The sequence below is a fragment of the Triplophysa dalaica genome, chromosome 19 (genome assembly GCF_015846415.1).
Source record: "Triplophysa dalaica isolate WHDGS20190420 chromosome 19, ASM1584641v1, whole genome shotgun sequence".
Taxonomy (NCBI): Eukaryota; Metazoa; Chordata; class Actinopteri; order Cypriniformes; family Nemacheilidae; genus Triplophysa; species Triplophysa dalaica.
In genome coordinates, this window is record NC_079560.1 from 19,651,327 (window position 1) to 19,670,677 (window position 19,351).

Consider the following 19,351-nt stretch of genomic DNA (forward strand, 5'->3'; position numbering starts at 1 on the left):
TCATAGGTGATGATAATATACGCATGCATCCAACTGTCCTGGGGTGCATTTCCCAAAAGCATTGTAAGCTTTAAAGTGGCTGACAGCATGCTTCAAGGATTCAACACAGCATCGCTATTAAGTCTAGCCATTCGCCACAGCTCTCGAGGTGCGGTTAGACTTACGCACATCATGCTCTTGAGCAAAAAACTAGAAAAAACAAGCAACATGCAATGCATTCTATTTCCATCATTCTAAAAATTCTGTTCTAAGTTTTTTTTTTTGTTAAAAAAGCCTTCTCTAGTACACCGCAGAAATTCCGGAGAATCGTAAGAGCAAACTAACAAATAAATGAAACATCTGAAAATAAAAAGAGATGTTTAGACTAGTTGTGAACAGCTGGTTTCTCCCACAATGCATTGCACTATGGTGGTTAAGCAATTGTTTGGGAAACGCACCCCTGAACAGCCCGCCACTGTTGTCATTTTGCCTCAACAGGAAGATTTCATTGCCTGAAAGTTTTTATTATTGGTCAAATCTAATATTTGCACCACCTTTACATTCTTAATGTGGATTTATTCAAAAATCTCAAAAAGCTGATTTTCACTTCAGCATAGAGTAATTACTTCTACTTCTTAATCTACATCTACTATCATGGTTTCCTTCTGTTCTGATGTGACTAGAAGTGTAGAAATATTGTGACAAAAGCAAATATTGCTCTGAAGAGTTGTTGGTTTGTGTATGGACTGAAAGATTTCGTGCAAATACACATACGCAGGCATCCACACAAACATAACAGGGACTTTTCTTCAACTTAACTGAACTTATGCCCCTAAACCAACACACACACATTTTGTTTCAGCATTTTGTTTTCCCTGCAAAATAATTTAGTTGAAGTACTTTTTTTCAGGGGTTTATTGACTGTCTCTTGAATGCTAGTAATTTCAGGTATTATTATAATACTGGAGATTTTTTCATAAGAATATGAATGTCCGATTTGTAAAGCTATGTAAACCCAGACACTGACACAGAGACACAAGGAACGCAGTGTACTGTGCACGAAGAAAGAAACACAAATGTTACCTTCATATTTTTATTACAACGTGTTGTAGGAATCCCTGTAAAATTGGCTTCTCTCATAGGATTTGACAGATGTGTACAGCCGTTGAAATGCGTGGTCAGAAAACACACGGATTAAGCGAACAACACAATTATTTACAGAAAACATTGATCACGTGACATTAATGGACACATTTCTTGCAGCACAAAGTGATCACATTGAAAAAAGAAGATATTGAAAAAGCATTGTGCATAGTTCAGTCCTCGCCTAGCCTTTCCGTTGCGTACTAAATCTATTTCTGCTAACAGGAATGTGCAAAACAGCTACATCTGTCATTTGTGTATTTCGCTCACTGTTGCACTGAAGCTTTCTTTGTTGTTTCTGTATCGTTGCATGTATGTTTATGTGTGTGTTTACTCATCTAGAAACCCGCATGTGTGTTAACTTTACTCACTACTAGTGTTGAGTCCATTCTCATCCTTTAAAGGTTTTGGCTCGGTGGCCGGCGCAATCCCTCGCAGGACCACCCAGCGGTGCTTGACTCATACCTCACCCACCCAAACCACTGTGTTCCCTGTCTTGATGTCTGACACCTCACAGTGAGAACGACTTTGTTTGCCGTCCAGAACAAACAGTGATTCGGCCGATGACGTGACCAAATACCGTCCAAACACCCCGCTTGAGACCACAAGCCTATTGGTGTCTCCCCAAATCCAGCTAGGGGCTGGAATTGGCTCTTTAATGTTCTTGAGAACTTGACTTGTTCCTGTCGACAGGTCCGAGAAAACCACTTCTGAGCCCTTCACCGAGGAGGTCACAACCACATACTGGTTGAATTCTGTGAAGGACGGTTGAAACTCCAAGTGTGAGATTGCAAAGGAGACGTCCAGTTCGTGACTGAGTTGAAGTTCACCTTGGAATGAGATGATCTGAACTTGAAGCTTCCCACGTCGCTTATCCGCAGAGACGACGAAGCGGCCGTCGGGAGATACGAACGGTTGCCCGGTGATGGTGGGATTGGGTCCGATGACCGCATCAGTTACGCTGTCAATGAGAAGCTGCGGGTTCGGGCCTTGGCACTCGATGAAATAGTAACCGATCAGATGAGTGTAGGCCATGCTGGCCGGAACGCAGCTGTAGTTCTTAAGACTAATGGTCTTTACTAGATTGAAGGTCTCAAGGTCGATTTTATGCACCGCTGCCTCTGATTTCAAGTAGACGAAGCCAAACCTGAGATAACAATAGTCAAAGACAGGTTAATGTTCTGTCAGAGATTTATTCAAGTGCTTCACTTTTAATTATAACCGTAATTTGCTAAGCTCCCCTTTTCGGAAGAATTATGTTGAAAAGCTGACAGAGGTCATTTGCACGCTGAGCGGCGAGGATCTTTTCCTACCTTACATGAGTGATTATGAGGTTGGTGGGTGGGATGTAGAAGTTTTCCACTCTTTCAAACGGAGTACGGATGAATTGATGCTGATCTCCCAAGCTTGCAGATGAGATCACCTCCAAACACATTTCAAAATTAAAACAATGTTAAAATCTTATAGAAACATACAATTTTGTACATGTGACCTGACTGCACTGGCGATAAGATTTCAACAGAAGTGCATTTGAGATCCGTAAAGTAAGCATTTCAAAACCAACTGACGTTCAAGCAACTGTCAGTGGTGTAGCAGAGAAAACGCAGGTTAATTTAATTACCCATGTCACTAATGCCGGCCAACCACAAATACCCAAATACTTTTCAGGGTGACTGTACATGGAAAGCCAGCACTGGTGTGATTGATCTCATCTCATTGCTTCGGGGATTAGAGTTTGTTTTCAGTTCCCGGTGTGACGCTGCTCTTTAACCCTCATGACAAACACTAAATCATGTCTCTAATGTTTTACATGCTGACTTTACTGTTAATGTGCTGGACACATCACGTATCACACTCGCTAAAATATTGAGTTTTGAATGTATAGCACAGGTTTTCTGCCCAGGACAAAATACACAGGTCATTTCACTGGAGCTGACCTGTGCTACATTATTATTCACCCAACATCAAGTCTTATCAAAGTATAACAATTTTAAAACGTTTGGAGGTTGAATTCACTACAATTATTCTTGTTTGGTACAGTTCAGAATTAATGTCTGTAGCCTATTCAGTTTTTTTCATAAATATAATATTACACACTAATTTGAAAAGGGACTGTTCACCGCAGTGATATAATAAACTTGACCTCAAATCTTTTTTGTTACTTGACGTTGACTTAGATGTTTTTAGACATGCCAGTTTTTATTTCAGTTCGGGAAACAGGTATGACTTATTGAAAGTGAGCAGAGATTATGAATGCACATGAAGAAAGTGTGTTTCCTCTCAGTGAAGGCAAGGCAAGGCAAGGCAAGTTTATTTATATAGCACATTTCATACACAAGTGCAATTCAAAGTGGTTTACATAAAGTACAGTGAAGACTAAAGGAGCACAGCCAAGACAATGAGTTTCTCCATTTGCCTCTCATTTGTTTAATCTAATGAAGTGACAGACAAGTTCAACTGTTTGAGGAAGAATATTGAGCTGTTTAAAAATGCTCCTTGATATTCTGACACTCGAGCTGAGTACTGCCTCGGGTCCTGACAAATTGCTCAAGCCCGGGTCAATGGTTTGCATTGGAACCGATTAGCATATTATCAAGCATTATTTGTAGCGTGAATCTATATGCCCCGCAACTTCCATCTGAAGGCGATCTTTAACATTACTGAGTGATTCATAGCGAAACATTCATTATTCTGTGCAGTTAGGCACCCGAGGACCTCCCCGCTCTTTAATAAAACATGAATTCTACACACCCTCCTGAATTATCACTTGTTTGTAAAATTAAAAGCCTTTTCATGCTGTGCTTGAGGCTGTGTGTTTCTCAATTGTGAACTGCCATGAGGACCGATGAAAACGTACAGGGCACTTCAAATGGGGGGGAGTCACTCAACAGCTCTGGACAGTCAACACTGATGGTGAAATGAATGAGGGCCGATCCAGTTAAACCAGCTGTGAGAAATGTATTTGTACAGCAAAGACCCTCACGTTTACACCTCAAAACGTGATAAACAACTCTTCACAAACTCTGAGAGTTGCTGAAAAACAGGGCTGATAACATAATGAGAAGTGAAAGCAGATGAATGTGTGAGATTTCTAATTGTTTGAAAGCCAGTTCATCTCACAAACACCTGAATGTGTCAAGAATAAAATAACCAAAAATATTCTGCATAAGAAACGATTGTAAGCTTGTTCTATAGACCCTTTTTATACCCAACGTAAAAAAAGATTTTTATAACATAATTTTTTATGACATTAATTCAGTACTGAACATACATAAGGGTCATTCTTTTATAGACTAAATTTGTAGCATTAATGTGAAACTGTTTTATGTGACGTGGCAGTAGATTTCGTGCTTGTACTCACCTGTAAAGTGGAAGTGGATTTAAGCAGATCTCCCCAGCTTAAGACCCACAGCTGATCATGAGATTTATCATAGAAGAGTTTGACAGGCATGCGCTCTGTTTCTACAGCCTGTCATTCAAACACAAACGAGAACATGTTCATTTCTGCATTGCTGTTACAAGTAAATATTTTTTACATTTACAATAATTTTGTACATTTTTTTTTAACAAAAAAGTTGTAAATGTAACATCAGCATGCATTTGTATTAGGGCTATAAACAGCCTACAGGGCGGTTTCCCAGACAATGATTAGCTCAAACCAGGACTAGGCCTTTACATACAAAACATACTTTACAATAAAATATTCCTGGTGTGCATCTTGAGACGGAACAACCGACTACACTGATATATTTGAAGATACAGTTGAAAGAAAAAGTATGTCAACCCTTTGGGCTTACTTGGATTTCTTCATAAATTGGTCATAAAATGTGTTCTGATCTCTGATCGTCACAACAATAGAGAAACACAGTCTGCTTAAACTAATACCGCACAAACATTATACGTTTTCATGTTTTTATTGAACACAACATGTAAACATTCATAGTGCAGGGTGGAAAAAGTATGTGAAACCCTAGGCTAATGACTTCTCCAAGAGCTAATTGGAGCCAGGAGTCAGCCAACCTGGGGTCCAATCAATGTGATGAGAATGGATGTGTTGATTAAAGCTGGCCCGTCCAATAAAAAACACACACCAGTTTTGAGTTTGCTGTTCTGAAGAAGCGTTGTCTGATGTGAACCATGCCTCGCACAAAAGAGCTCTCAGAAGACCTACGATCAAGAATTGTTGACTTACATAAAGCTGGAAAGGGCTACAAAAGTATATCTAAAAGCCTTGATGTCCATGTGTCCACGGTAAGACAGATTGTCTACAAATGGAGAAAGTTCAGCACTGTTGCTACACTCCCTACGCGTGGTCGTCCTGTAAAGATGACTGCAAGAGCACAGCGCAGAATGCTCAATGAGGTGAAGAAGAATCCTAGAGTGTCAGCTAAACACTTACAGAAATCTCTGGCACATGCTAACATTTTTGTTGACAAATCTACAATAAGGAAAACATTAAACAAGAATGGACTTCATGGGAGGACACCACGGAGGAAGCCACTGCTGTCCAAAAAAAACATTGCAGCACGTTTGAAGTTTGCAAAAGAGCACCTGGATGTTCCACAGCACTACCGGCAAAACATTCTGTGGACAGATGAAACCAAAATTGAGTCGTTTGGAAAGAACACACAACGCTATGTGTGGAGAACAAAAGGCACAGCACACCAACATCAAAACCTCATCCCAACTGTGAAATTTGGTGGAGGGGGCATCATGGTTTGGGGCTGCTTTGCTGCCTCAGGCCCTGGACGGATTACTGTCATCGATGGAAAAATGAATTCCAAAGTTTATCAAGACATTTTGCAGGAAAACTTAAGACCATCTGTCCGCCAACTGAGGCTTAACAGAGGATGGACGATGCAACAGGACAACGACCCAAAGCATAGAAGTAAATCAACAACAGAATGGCTTCAACAGAAGAAAATACGCCTTCTAGAGTGGCCCAGTCAGAGTCCTGACCTCAACCCGATTGAGATGCTGTGGCATGACCTCAAGAGAGCGATTCACACCAGACATCCCAAGAATATTGCTGAACTGAAACACTTTTGTAAAGAGGAATGGTCCAAAATTTCTCCTGACCGTTGTGCAGGTCTGATCTGCAACTATAGGAAACGTTTGGTTGAGGTTATTGCTGCCAAAGGAGGGTCAACCAGTTATTAAACCAAAAGGTTCACATACTTTTTCCACCCTGCACTATGAATGTTTACATGTTGTGTTCAATAAAAACATGAAAACGTATAATGTTTGTGCGGTATTAGTTTAAGCAGACTGTGTTTCTCTATTGTTGTGACTTAGATGAAGATCAGAACACATTTTATGACCAATTTATGAAGAAATCCAAGTAAGCCCAAAGGGTTAACATACTTTTTCTTTCAACTGTATGTCAGTGCAAGTTGTTTTCGACTCTAACATTTAATATAGTTTGGGAACAGGCTTAAGCCATGTCTGGGAAAGTGAATGCACATATCAGGTAAATCATGAATTATGTAATAAGTCAAATTTTTCACAATTTTAATGGGTTGATTTATTGTCTCATTCTGTCATTATTGAAGAAGATGATTTATGGCAAACTGCAATTGTTATATAATTTTTGCCCGTGATTGTATATTAGATAGATATGTCTGTGATCAGTCATTAGTGAAATCAGTCTTTGTATGCATCTGTAGTTTGATTCACTGACCACCTGTGATATACAATATAACCCATAATCCTGCTGTGACACACACAAAAACATATTCACTGCCCTCCGGCCTTCTGTTCTCACTGTCTGCATTCATCTTTTCATCCTATATATTTTCAGCCTTCCATATAACAACAAAAGAAGCTTAACATCAAAGCTCTAAGGCAGAAGTGGGTGATTTACTTCTGCTGCTTTTACTTTTGACTGTGATGGCAAAAACAAATGATTTTACACAAAATACACAAATCCCGCTCTAAAAATGAAGTTTAAATTGCTTTTTTAAATTTTTATAATCTGAAGGAAAAATGTAGTCCGTGTTCACTACAGAAGTTATTTGTGGTTCTTCTATAGAATCATTTAGCTCCTTCATTTACAGAAGAATGGGAGCAAATTAAGATTTTCACAAAATACTGAAGCCTATAAATCAGAGACTTACACAAGGACTTTTTATAACTCAGGTCCATTTTTCTATCTAATTTCAATAAATGTTTTGCTGTTATTTAGTGCCTTATACTGCAAACAATCACTGCTTTATTAACATTCTGCATTTGCCATTTTGAGTCCATGTGTTATTATCATCATGTTGGATCCTTGTTCAGTTTTTTGCAACAACACTTAGAGCATAAGCAAGACTAATAGGGTGGAGGGGAAGAACCCAAGCGTAGGCTGCAGTGAAGGGGTTAACAAAAACGACTTTAATAATAATAAAAGACCCACAATGGGAATAATAACAACAAAATACGAAGTAGGAGAACGTTAACAAAAGAAAAATTCAAAACAAAACACTTCCCACAACGGGGCTAAAAATAAACTAAATACAAATAACGACACAACATCTTACAAAACACAGCAAGTTAGGCAAGGTAAGGGAAGGTAAGGGAAGGCAAGGGAAGTCAAGGTAAGGGAAGGGAGGGCAAGACAAGGCAAAACGTATAACAAGGAAAACTAACAATATGCTATGGAAACACTCAAAACGAACGAGCACAAGACCCAGGTTTGGGGCATAAAATCATCAACAGTTATTTATGAGGAAACGAGAGGACGGGAACAGAGACGAGACCAGAGAGAAGGCCTACAAAGCCATGATGCCTCTCTCCATATAAAACAAGAGGTTATTTAATGATTCTGCCACTAGATCAAGAAAAGCAAGACAAGATGGGCAGAATCACGACACAAGACTATTGACCCAAATCACTCTAGATCTACCTTACATATTTACCAACTGATTCATGCACCCAAGTCTTGTGCATTCTTTAATCTTTATTCTTTTATATTATTGATTAGTTTTTTTGCCCTCAATGTAAAATGGAAACAAGCATTTTAATGAGTTTTTTCTGTTGTCCCACAGGTCTTCTTGGACGTGAAAGTCTTTGGTACGATTGTTTTAATGATAATATTTAGGCTAATGATGCTTTTGGGAAATGTGTTCTGTACAGTTCGTGTTGGTCAACATTTGACAAATGTGTGTCTATTTCTTCACTGGCATTTTAGGAGAAACATGAAACAACTCTGAACATCATTACTGGTTTGTGAACAGTGGTGGTAAGAGTACTGGAAATGTGTACTTTACAAGTAATGTTACATTGCTGAAATTGTACTCGATAACAAGTAAAAATGGTGTTTAAAAAACTAATTGAGTAAAAGTAAAAATTACTCTAGAGACCCAAATATTGCATGCAAAAAATGCAACATAGAAGTAATCCCTGGGGCTTCTTTCGATGTAATAATGACGTCTTATTCAAGTGAATCGATCGAACTGTGCAAGAAACTGAATGTTATTTACAACATTATAACTGGTAATGCACAGTTTGCGAAACTGCTTCACATGTCCACCAATCGCATATGTCCCCTCTCACTTATAAGGGCACAGCACTTGATTGTAGAGACTTTGGGGAGAGCTGGACAATTTTATCTCATGATTTAGCCATTTGGAAGAAACTTGGTGAATGGAGTAAAACAGGAACTCAATATTTCAACATATTCCGGACGAGCCTTCGTATTGTGTCCCTTTCCCGCAATGACTTTCAAGTGAACCACCGCTTGATACATTTGCCTCCTTCATGATCAAACTAAATTGGCGGAAGATGTCTTGAAATATGTGTGAAGCAAGTTTTTTATGCGCGATTTGAGCAGCAGGGGGCCTGGGACTGGACTGATTATTCTCCTTAGCCAATTACATGAACATTAAACATGTAAAGTAGCGAAGACAATGAGAGGAAAAAGAGCGCAGTAAAAGTACCGACACGGCACTAAAATGTACTCAAGTGAAAGTACACTGTTTTCACACTACTTAAAAAAGTACAATTCCTGAAAAATTATTTACAGTAATTTGCACCACTGGTCGTGACTAGTGTTTGAGTACATATGTGTTACACACAGAGCACAGACACCGGCAATTAAGACATTCTCAAACAAAAGACATTTGTGCTCGCTGAGGAATGACAAATGTGCCCACCTGTATGACTTTCTGTGTCTGCGTGTCAACCATCAGCAGTCTGTTGTGAAGCGGTTGGGACACATACACATATTTATCTCTAACATTGACCGCTGATGCCCAAACACACTCCTGTTGAGGATCACTTGTGGGACACAACTCCTCCTGCGGGGAAAACACAGACAACAAATGTTACACTGCAAATTATGTACTTCATTGTCACAAAAAGAATCTCACAATAACTCAAGTGTTTCCGTTTACGAGAATTGAAAACTGTCTCCGACCCTACCTTGATTTACATTTAAGAATGATTTATAGGTTAAGCTGCCGGGTCTGATCTAATTGTTTTTTAACACATGTGAACATTATTACATAATTAAGGTGCATTTTTATGTTTCAAACAGAGATGGCGATAGAGAGGAAAACATTACGGATTTTAGCATTACAAGACAGTCATTTCTTGATGGAAAGTCATTTTCCTGATTTTGAATTGGAGTTAAAATACTGTATAAATGTTCTGTGTAGTGCAGATGGAGTTTTGCTCTGACTTACATGACTACCCAGAATCCTCTCTGAGCGCTTGATGTGTCTGCGAATCTCACAGTTTCCAGGCTGCAGTATGGTGATGCCTTCATCAGAGAACACATAGAACATGTTTCCCACACTGAGCCCTATAGCACGACACAAACACATTCACATCGACGGCTTAATCACAGCTTCCATTACATGCATGAAAGAAAACAACAGAAAAATGTGGCTCCGCTGGGTCTCAAATGATCAGACTGTCACATGGTTAGACATTAGAGACTCTTAAAATCCTGCTGCTGCTTTACAGTCTGAAATGACTCCAAAAATTGCATTCGCAGGTCTGTCACCTGACAGCAAACAACAGCTGCTCATTAGAGAAACGCCGCTCATGCTGGCAGCGACTGCCGGCACATTGTTGTCATGTTGTCAGAGAGACACCCGTATACTACAGTATGTAAATCTCAGCAGGTCTCATTGTTGGAGGATTACTTGAACTTGTTATGGTGTACATTAAAGGAAAATTGAGGAAGATAACTGGGCAAAGAGTGACCACAAAATGACTTTCAGTTTGTGCTGAGGCATTTCGGGTTTATAAAACTATATGTGAGACTTGAATTTAAAGGTCGCTAAAAACAGTTTCTACTTCTTCTGAAACGTGACTGAAAAATATTACTGTGTAAGATGACTAAAGGTTATCAAAAAGGAAATTGTTCAAATGAATGTTGATAGAAAAGGTCAGATATTTTTGTCCCTGGAGGATCTAATGAGAGGTTTTGAAGTTCAAAGAAATATCCATGAAGAGTCTACATGTTCTCTTCTTTCAACTTTCATTCTATCCAGCATAAACAACGATATAACATACTTTTTGCTTCTTGTGGGCTAGGGTGAGTAGTGTAAGTAAAATCCTGTTGTTCTTATGAAATAGTGGTAACAGCAATTTTAAAAGATATCCGTTTTAAATTCAAAGCTAATGATGATTACATTGTCTTTCAAAATACATCTTCTTTTAGATTTAAAAGGAAATCCCTGGTGCAGTGAAAAACTTGTTTTAAGTCTACTGATGCAGTGTGTAGCTTCTCATTTCTTTACCGATAATGGTACAAGACATTTTAGTATTTGTGGAAAAGATGTTTCTTTCACAAATATTTTTTTACATAATATCTTACATATATATATATAACTATTAATGTATTAAATCATTTAATATATATTTGAAATGTATAGAACAATACTTTGTTACTACATTAAAATATATTGAATAATTCATAAGGAATTGCTGGTTTTCATAAACGCAAAAACAAGCACTTTGTTTGCAATATCTGGAAGTTCATTATTTATGTATTGAATTATATTTTCCAACATATTCCTATATATATTTATATTTGCCACTCCTGTGATTGCTGTGCTAGAAAAAAAATCATCATTAGATAATCAGATAAGAGCATCAAAAATTATCCTAACATAAAATCTTTACCTTCCTCTCGCCAGAGAATGTTGGCCACTGGATCGAGAGCGTGAAATATGACAGGACACAGTGTTAGTGAAGAGCACAAAACAAAACTGCAGAAAGAAACATGACAAATTCACATATTTTCAATATGTTGACAATGAAAAGGCCCCAATGTCTTCCTTTTAGACTTGTTTCTATTAATCTGTGTGTGTGTGTGTGCTTGTTTAACACAGAAAATGGCACACAAGGGCTGTCTGATAAAAACGTTGAGTCAGACAGGACAGGACAAGCTATTTTCATACAATTAGGTCTCATTATGCACATTTTATGAAATGATCCAAATATCTTTTCTATGTCTGATTTGGCTCGAAACTATTCCTTTTATATTTTAGGGTTTGGTTGTATTGTACCATTCTAACATGTGTTATGCACTATAAAATATATCAGACCTCCCCAACTCAACATTTTGACTGGTAACATTGAAATTCTTCCATTTGAATTTTACAAATTGTGTCAATAGTCTGTTAACATGGGCTCAATGAGAAATAATATGTTGAGTCAATGGAAATAAACAAACCAAGTAATTGGCCCAATTAGCTATTTAACATTTTTGTAGCACTCTTTTTTTGTTTTTCCTAATCTAAAAATATATAGTGCTAAAATTATTTGGTAAAGCAACCTTACTCAGTTGTTGAGAATTACTATTCAATTTTCAGTTTCAATAATTTTTCAAAAGATGAGTTTTTACTTTGTGTCCAAATGTGTTGAAACCCTTAAGAATGATATTTTTACTATTCATATCTGTTTCCTAAAATAAGATATTCATAGAAATAACTTGCTTTCAAACACAGGAATGACATTACAGTGATTGGAAAAGCAACACCCCATATGTGGAGCTGGAATATGAAATCACACTTCAGCTTTTAATTGGCCAGAGCAGCCTATAAATAAACCAGCGGCAGTATATCACCTCTCTGAGATCTGCATTAAATATGATCTGTAGCAGATACACAGCCATGATCTCAGCTGTGTCAGCTACTGTATGTTCAAGTATTACTTCCTGTGAGTAAACCCTCATCAACCATCAATGAACATTTGTTAAGTTATGAAACTCAACTGTATTTAAAGGAATACGGCATTAATGCAATGACAAGGGGGGAATTAACAAATCAATGATAAAAACTCTCGACTAAAACAGAATCAATGTGTAATTTCTCCCAGAACTCCATTTAAGGGTCTTTCCTAACCCATCTTTCAAAAATGTAAAAACTAAATCAAAGCTTCACACTAAGAGATGAAACATTTTGCTTAGATAAGGAGTCAGCCGTATACATATATTTTCGAAAGATGACCTTCATTTTATTTTAACTGAACACTGTAAATTTAACAATCCAGAACATGTCTATAATTTTTAGAAATGGCACAACACATGTCTACATCCGTACGCACATTAAAATTCTAATAACGAGACGCTGTCCTTTCCACATGAAAGATGATTTTATTCATGACTGAACAAGACGGGAAAAGACTTTACAAACGACACGTTTGTCAGTATATCCTAGTGAAAGTGATTTTGACACCGAGAGTAAGAAGCACTTATATGGACTCTCTTACATGTCTTGCGAGCCGAGTCTTCCACAAATAAAGACGAGATGTCTTCATCTACCCCAACTTCATTTCTTGCGATGCAGGTGTAAGCTCCGGTGTCTTCATACCGCACACTACCAATGTGCAACTCACTGCCATTCACTGGAAAACACAAACACAAAACGGCTCTAAAACATTTCATTCCTTTTCTTCAATAAATATGTATACACTTATACACTTCCAGTCAAAAGTGTGAACACACATGCTTTTATATTACTATTTACATTGACTATTGAATAAATAATCATGTAAAAATAAAATGTTCTCATCATATTTTTTATTCATATAATTTAACTATTACCTTCACTATTGCTACATATTTAGAAATAATTGTAAAGCCATCAAAGGTATCAAACATGAAAGAAAGTATGAGAACTGTGAGACTTTTTATGTCATATATAATTTATATCTACATACAGTTTATATATATATGTACTGTATATATGAAGAGTTTGGTTCCAAACTCTGTAAAAATGAAAATAAAAAATCATGTATTTCTGCAGTTGGTTTGTTTCGATTTAAGCCATGATAACTCGAAAAATAGGCCTACAGCTAATTTACACAATAATAACATGATAGCATAATAAAAAACAAGTTTTAATTTTTTTTGGAAGTTATCTCATTTTGGAACCAACCTCTTCATATCGTGATCGTGTGTATATTTGATTAGGTGGTGCATCATGGGATCTTTTCCTTTCAACAGAACTAATGTGAAACATTGAAGCAAAATCCTTTAGATCAAAAGGTCTATACCATTTGCACATTCAGTCATGTGTGTGTCTAACATTCCAGCACACAAACGGGAGAAAACACACAAGGCTTCCAGCAAAATCAACAGGCAACTTCAGCACAATAACATAAATCCTCTAAAATAAGCAAAAACTATCATCAACTTCAAAGTGTTTGTTCCCACATGAACAAAATGACACATAACCAATAACATTTTTCATTGACAGAGCTTTGGGGGAAAATCTTAAAACCTATAAAAGGTTTCCCTGTGGTCTAGATAATACTGGACCAGGTTATAAAGTCCAATACTTGGATTTATTGAGTGTCTGATTTTACAGAAATAGTTTCTTTTGGAAATAGACAAAGAAAGAGAAGGTTCAAGAGAAACATGAAGACCTATTGTTGCTGGAGTTTTACATGGACTCAAAGGCAATTCTTTTTGTTTATGCACTGGATAAAAGTGGATAAAAGTATTTTAATATCTAATCCCTCAGTAGTATTCATAAATATAAAAGTAGCTCTCTATCTATTTCTAATTGTACATTTTCAGTACACATTAAGAAAAGAAGTTATTTTATAGATCATAAACTCCATTTTTATAGCATGGACAGATTGTTTGTGTCACATCTTTATAGATTTATTTGACCTATTATGTTTAACTAGAATGAGGCCTGGTGTGGAACACTTTGGAGGTTCGTCAGTGAACCTCTGTCAGAATCTCTTTGACAGCACAGCATCAGTATCACGTTCTCTTTCGTGCTTGAATGAATGAAACCACACAAGATGATGCTAGAAAGCCTGTTTTGTCGAGCATTTTCATATTTTCATAAGCATAGACTTCAATGTGTTATTAAAATCTTAAATGAATGCAAAGAGTTGTGAAAACGGGAGAGGCGTCAGATCTGCTTAGACAGACGGCTCTTAAACCTGCTGCGGGGACCCCTGTCATTAATGTTAATCAAAGAACAACAGAAAAGAGGAATTACGTGTTTTGTAGCTTTAATGAGAATTCTTCTGCATGTAATTTAGAATTTAGTTTTAAAGACTCATTTAAGTGTTTGAGAACGTCATTACATTTCTGTATATTTCCTACCTGTTAGACAAGATAGCTCTCAATTACGCTGTCAAATGGCTATAGTTAATGTTAAAATTAAATGTATAAAATCAGTTTAATAGAAACATCAGTTGCAGTACTAATATAAGAATTTTGGCTAGCACTCATAAAATGATGTTGTTAAAGAAATCTGTTGTTTCTACATTAATTTGAAAGTTACATGTGAAATTATAAGAATGTAAAAGGACATTTAAAAACATTAATTTTATGTGCGATTAAAGAGATTAATTTATTTAATTGTTTATTTTGTTTTTAATAATATACACTTTTTTCCCCTTTTAACAACACACTGAACCGTCATTGAAGGGATACTTCAGGCTTGAATCAAAATTTCCCCATGTTTTACTCCCTCTCAAGGCATCCTAAGTGAATTTGACTTTCTTCTTGAAAAATAGTGCAGACGGAATAATAATCCTACGTATCCTTTTACTTCCGAGTGGTAGAATGGGGGGTAAAAAAGTGCATCCATCGATCAAAGAACGGCTCGACACGGCTCCATGTTTTCCCAAAGGTCTTCTCAATCCAATCCATGTGTTTGATTAAGAGAAATATCCTTATTGACAACGCTATTTTAACATTAATCTGCTGCAGAAGAAGGTTTTGGATAGAAGGGATACAGCTTCCTCCACTGACAGCAGTTAATTACTATTTTTGTATAAGTTGTAAGGTTAGTGTGGCGAGTTGGTCCGCACTCAATCAGCGTCGCCATGGTTACTCAGGAAATCAGCCGATCGTCAGCACCTGAGACCAATCATCAGCGGGGATAAAAGCCTAACAACCAGAAGAAACAGTGAGTTACAACTCCAAGCTTCATACCCCGCTGATGTGTCGTGTCTTTCTCTTCTCTCCAAAGATTCAGATGCCTGACGATTGGCGGACACCCCGACTAGAAGGACTTCCTGGGATATAGTACAGACCTCAACAGACACAGACGGCTCTTTTGGAATTAAAGACGTAAGGTGACACGAGTGGAGGAAACTGCCCGGAGTTTGGTTCCTTAAAAGTCTATTATTTACGTGTGTATGAAATAAATCACCCTCCTGGGCTTGTCTTCACCCACTTCCGTGACTGTCTCGTGTCTTGCACCCCACAAACTGGAGGAGAATGCGGGTGTATTGATGCGAGACAGACACCCAGGAATTAGTAATATTTTTTTGTTGTTGTTGTGATTGTCTATCCAGGAGTACGCTCGTTCTCTCTCCCCACCATTTCCGCCCCACTTCCGGGTGACGAAAAGATGGAGGAGATCATTCGTCGTTTGACGGACCTGAATATCCGCCAACAGTCTTTTAATGAACAGATGGCAGTTCGACAGGAGAGGCTGGAGAAAGCGTTTACACACATCGCTGAAACCACTGTCGGGGGAACGCCTCCCGTTGACCACCGCGCCGCCGCCCATCGTTACCTGACCAAGCGCGGAGAAGCCGATGACGTTGAAGCTTTCCTCCATAAGTTTGAGTTAATCGCAAACCGTGAGGGTTGGGATAAAGCCGAGTGGGTGAAGATCTAAACACCGTTTCTGACCGGGGAAGGCCAGCGGGCGTATTTTTCTCTACCAGCCCCGTTGAATGAGAACTATGACGCCCTGAAAGAGGAAATCCTCGCCCGTGTCGGCATCTCTCCAACCACGGCGGCACAACAGTTCTGGGATTGGACATTTCAGAAGTCGGTACCCGTCCGCACCCAAGCAGCACAGCTCACGCGTAATCGACAGACTGTCGCGCGCGCTGCCCAGATGGTTGAGAGGCCCAGTGTGTATGAGGGACCCCGGAACGTACCGGGAGGCGGTAGAAAATTGGCCGAAGCAGCAAACGCTCGGGACATGGGAGAGAGAGTAGCGGACCCGGCCCGGAGGGTGACAACATCATGGCGGCGTATGGAGGGTACCTCGCAACCAGTAGAGAGACCAGCAATACCCTCTCCTCGCGATGAGCCCATGCCTACAGAACCGGCAACCCCAGGCCCTCAGGCATGGCTAGCTGGATGTGTGGGTCACATGAAACCGCCCCGGGGTGCACCAAAGAGGACGGTCCCCCTGGATGGAAGAAGGGTCACAGCAGTGTTGGACTCTGGAACTTCGGTGACCCTTGTTCAGAGTTCTTTGATCCAGCCAAAGGGGAAGATGGTTATCCCCATTACCTGCGTCCATGGGGACACACGCAGCGTTCCAGCCGGATGGCTGACTATAACAGCCGGACCCGGGGTCCTGGCCCATTGGAGGTTGGGATAATTCAGGACTTACCCGTTCCGGTTCTGCTTGGAAGAGACAAGCAGGGACAACTGGTGACAACCAAGGGACAACCAAGACGGGTCGTGATGTTAGCCACCGAGAGCGAGCGGGAGGGTGAGTCAGAGAATCGTGGATACTGGTAGTCCCAAAGTCCAAAGTGAACCCCATTCTGGAACTGGCCCATACCCACCTTTTAGCGGGACATTTAGGACCGGCCTCAGGGACAGGGACAGATTTCACTGGCCAGGTCTAGACGGAGATGTGAAGCGGTTTTGCCAAAGTTGCCCCACCTGTCAGGTAACTGCGCCATGAAAACCTCCCCCCAGTCCGCTTATTCCTTTGCCCATAATCGAGGTACCCTTCAACAGGATTGGGATGGATCTGGTCGGCCCGTTGCCGAAATCAGCCTGGGGGCACGAACACATACTCGTTATCGTGGACTACGCCACCCGGTATCCAGAGGCGGTACCCTTACGGAAAGCTACTGCGAAAGCCATTGCAAGGAGCTTGTCTTATTCGTCAGCCGGGTGGGAATCCCACGAGAGATCCTGACGGACCAGGGAACCCCGTTCACGTCCCGGTTGATGGCGGATCTCTGCCGCCTCCTTAAGGTAAAGCAACTTCGGACGTCCATATACCATCCCCAAACAGATGGGCTAGTAGAGCGTTTTAACCAAACGTTGAAGAGTATGCTCCGCCAGGTGGTGGCAGAGGATGGGCGCTATTGGGATCTGATGCTACCCTATGTGCTCTTTGGCATTAGCAAGGTGTCTCAGGCCTCCACGGGGTTTACCCCGTTTGAGCTACTGTTTGGGAGACAGCCCCGAGTCCTGCTGGGTGTTGCCCGGGAGGCCTGGGAACAACAACCGGCACCCTATCGCAGTGTCATAGAGCATGTACAGCAGATGAGGAGCCGTATCGACCGAGTAATGCCCCTAGTAAGGGAGCATCTGGCCGAAGCCCAGCGCGCCCAAAGCCGCCTATATGACCGCTACGCACAGCCCAGAGTTTTCACACCAGGGGAACGAGTACTGGTACTCATGCCGTCTACAGCTTCCAAGTTTCTAGCCGTATGGAAGGGAACGTACACAGTGCTTGAGAGAATGGGGCCGGTCAACTACCGCATCCGTCAGCCGGGACGGCGAAAAGAAGACCAAATTTACCATGTCAACCTATTGAAGAAGTGGGTGGCAACCCCAACGCAGATGGCCGCCTTCGCGGAAAAGGAGGCACCAGTCGTAAAGATGGGAGAGCAGTTTTCCCCCATACAAAAGTCCGATCTCACTGCCCTGGTCTGTCAGTTCGAGAATGTGTTCTGCGAAAGACCAGGACGTACCAAGGTTACCCAACATGAGATCCGTACCCCCCCCGGAGTCGTGGTTAGGCAGCGCCCCTACCGGGTCCCGGAGGCTCTCCGGTTGGCAATAGAGGAGGAGAATTAACAGAATGAAGGAGCTCCAAGTCATCGAGCCATCCCGCAGCCCATGGTCTAGCCCCATCGTCATGGTTCCAAAAGCCGATGGCACTCTCCGTTTCTGCAATGACTTCCGGAAGCTGAATAAGGTCTCATCGTTCGACGGGTACCCTACGCCCAGGGTAGATGAGCTTCTAGACCGCCTGGGAAAGGCCCGGTTCATATCTACTCTGGACCCTTACAAAAGGATGCTGGCAAGTGCCGCTGTCTCGGCCTTTAGCACACCTTCGGGGCATTTGCAATACCGCATCTTCCATTCGGGCTTCATGGAGCTCCGGCAACGTTCCAGAGGATGATAGACATCGTCCTCCGACCTCACCAGGAGTATGCCGCAGCGTATATTGACAACGTGGTGATTCATTCCAGAAGTTGGGAGGACCATCTTGATCGGTTACGGAGAGTGCTGCTTGAATTGAGACGAGCGGGGCTGACTGCGAATCCCAGAAATGTCATCTGGGACTCGCAAAGGCACAATACCTGGGGTTCAGGGTGGGACGGGGACTAATCCAGCCCCAAGCAAAGAAGGTTGAGGCTGTCCGGAAGGCCCAGAGGCACACCAACAAGACCCAGGTACGTGCCTTCTTGGGACTAGTGGGACACTACAGATGTTTCATCCCGAATTTCTCCTCCTTAGCCAGCCCATTGACCGACCTGACCAAGAAGGGGCAACCGAAGAAGTTAAAGTGGAGTTCGAGGACGGAGAAGGCCTTTTAGACGTTGAAGGAGCACCTTACGTCCACCCCGGTGCTACACGCCCCAGACTTCGGTTGCCCCTTCATCCTCCAGACCAACGCGTCGGACACCGGCTTGGGGGCGGTCCTCTCCCAGACCAAAGATGGAGAAGAACACTCGGTGGTGTTCATCAGCCGAAAGCTCTCCCCAGCAGAGACCCGCTACACTCCCGTGGAGAAAGAGGCCCTGGCCATTAAATGGGCAGTCCTGG

The 19,351-nt window shown here is 40.8% G+C and overlaps 2 protein-coding genes across 3 annotated transcripts in view; one reads left to right on the forward strand and one right to left on the reverse strand.

Annotated features, from left to right (window-relative positions):
- LOC130407814 (uncharacterized) overlaps positions 1 to 19,351 on the forward strand; it is a 143,567-nt gene that overhangs the window by 50,986 nt on the left and 73,230 nt on the right. The window lies entirely within an intron of this gene.
- The window catches only part of fstl4 (follistatin-like 4), a 144,226-nt gene continuing 125,174 nt past the window's right edge, over positions 300 to 19,351 (reverse strand). The window contains exons 10-16 of one of the 2 annotated variants that reach the window (XM_056731078.1): positions 12,829 to 12,963; positions 11,239 to 11,265; positions 9,789 to 9,907; positions 9,258 to 9,401; positions 4,484 to 4,591; positions 2,436 to 2,545; positions 300 to 2,269 (exon numbers count right to left, since the gene is read on the reverse strand). In XM_056731078.1, the coding sequence (XP_056587056.1) occupies positions 1,582 to 2,269; positions 2,436 to 2,545; positions 4,484 to 4,591; positions 9,258 to 9,401; positions 9,789 to 9,907; positions 11,239 to 11,265; positions 12,829 to 12,963 (1,331 nt within the window). In that variant the 3' untranslated portion in view covers positions 300 to 1,581. The remainder of the gene's footprint in view (positions 2,270 to 2,435; positions 2,546 to 4,483; positions 4,592 to 9,257; positions 9,402 to 9,788; positions 9,908 to 11,238; positions 11,266 to 12,828; positions 12,964 to 19,351) is intronic. The other variant, XM_056731079.1, reaches the window with a different exon arrangement.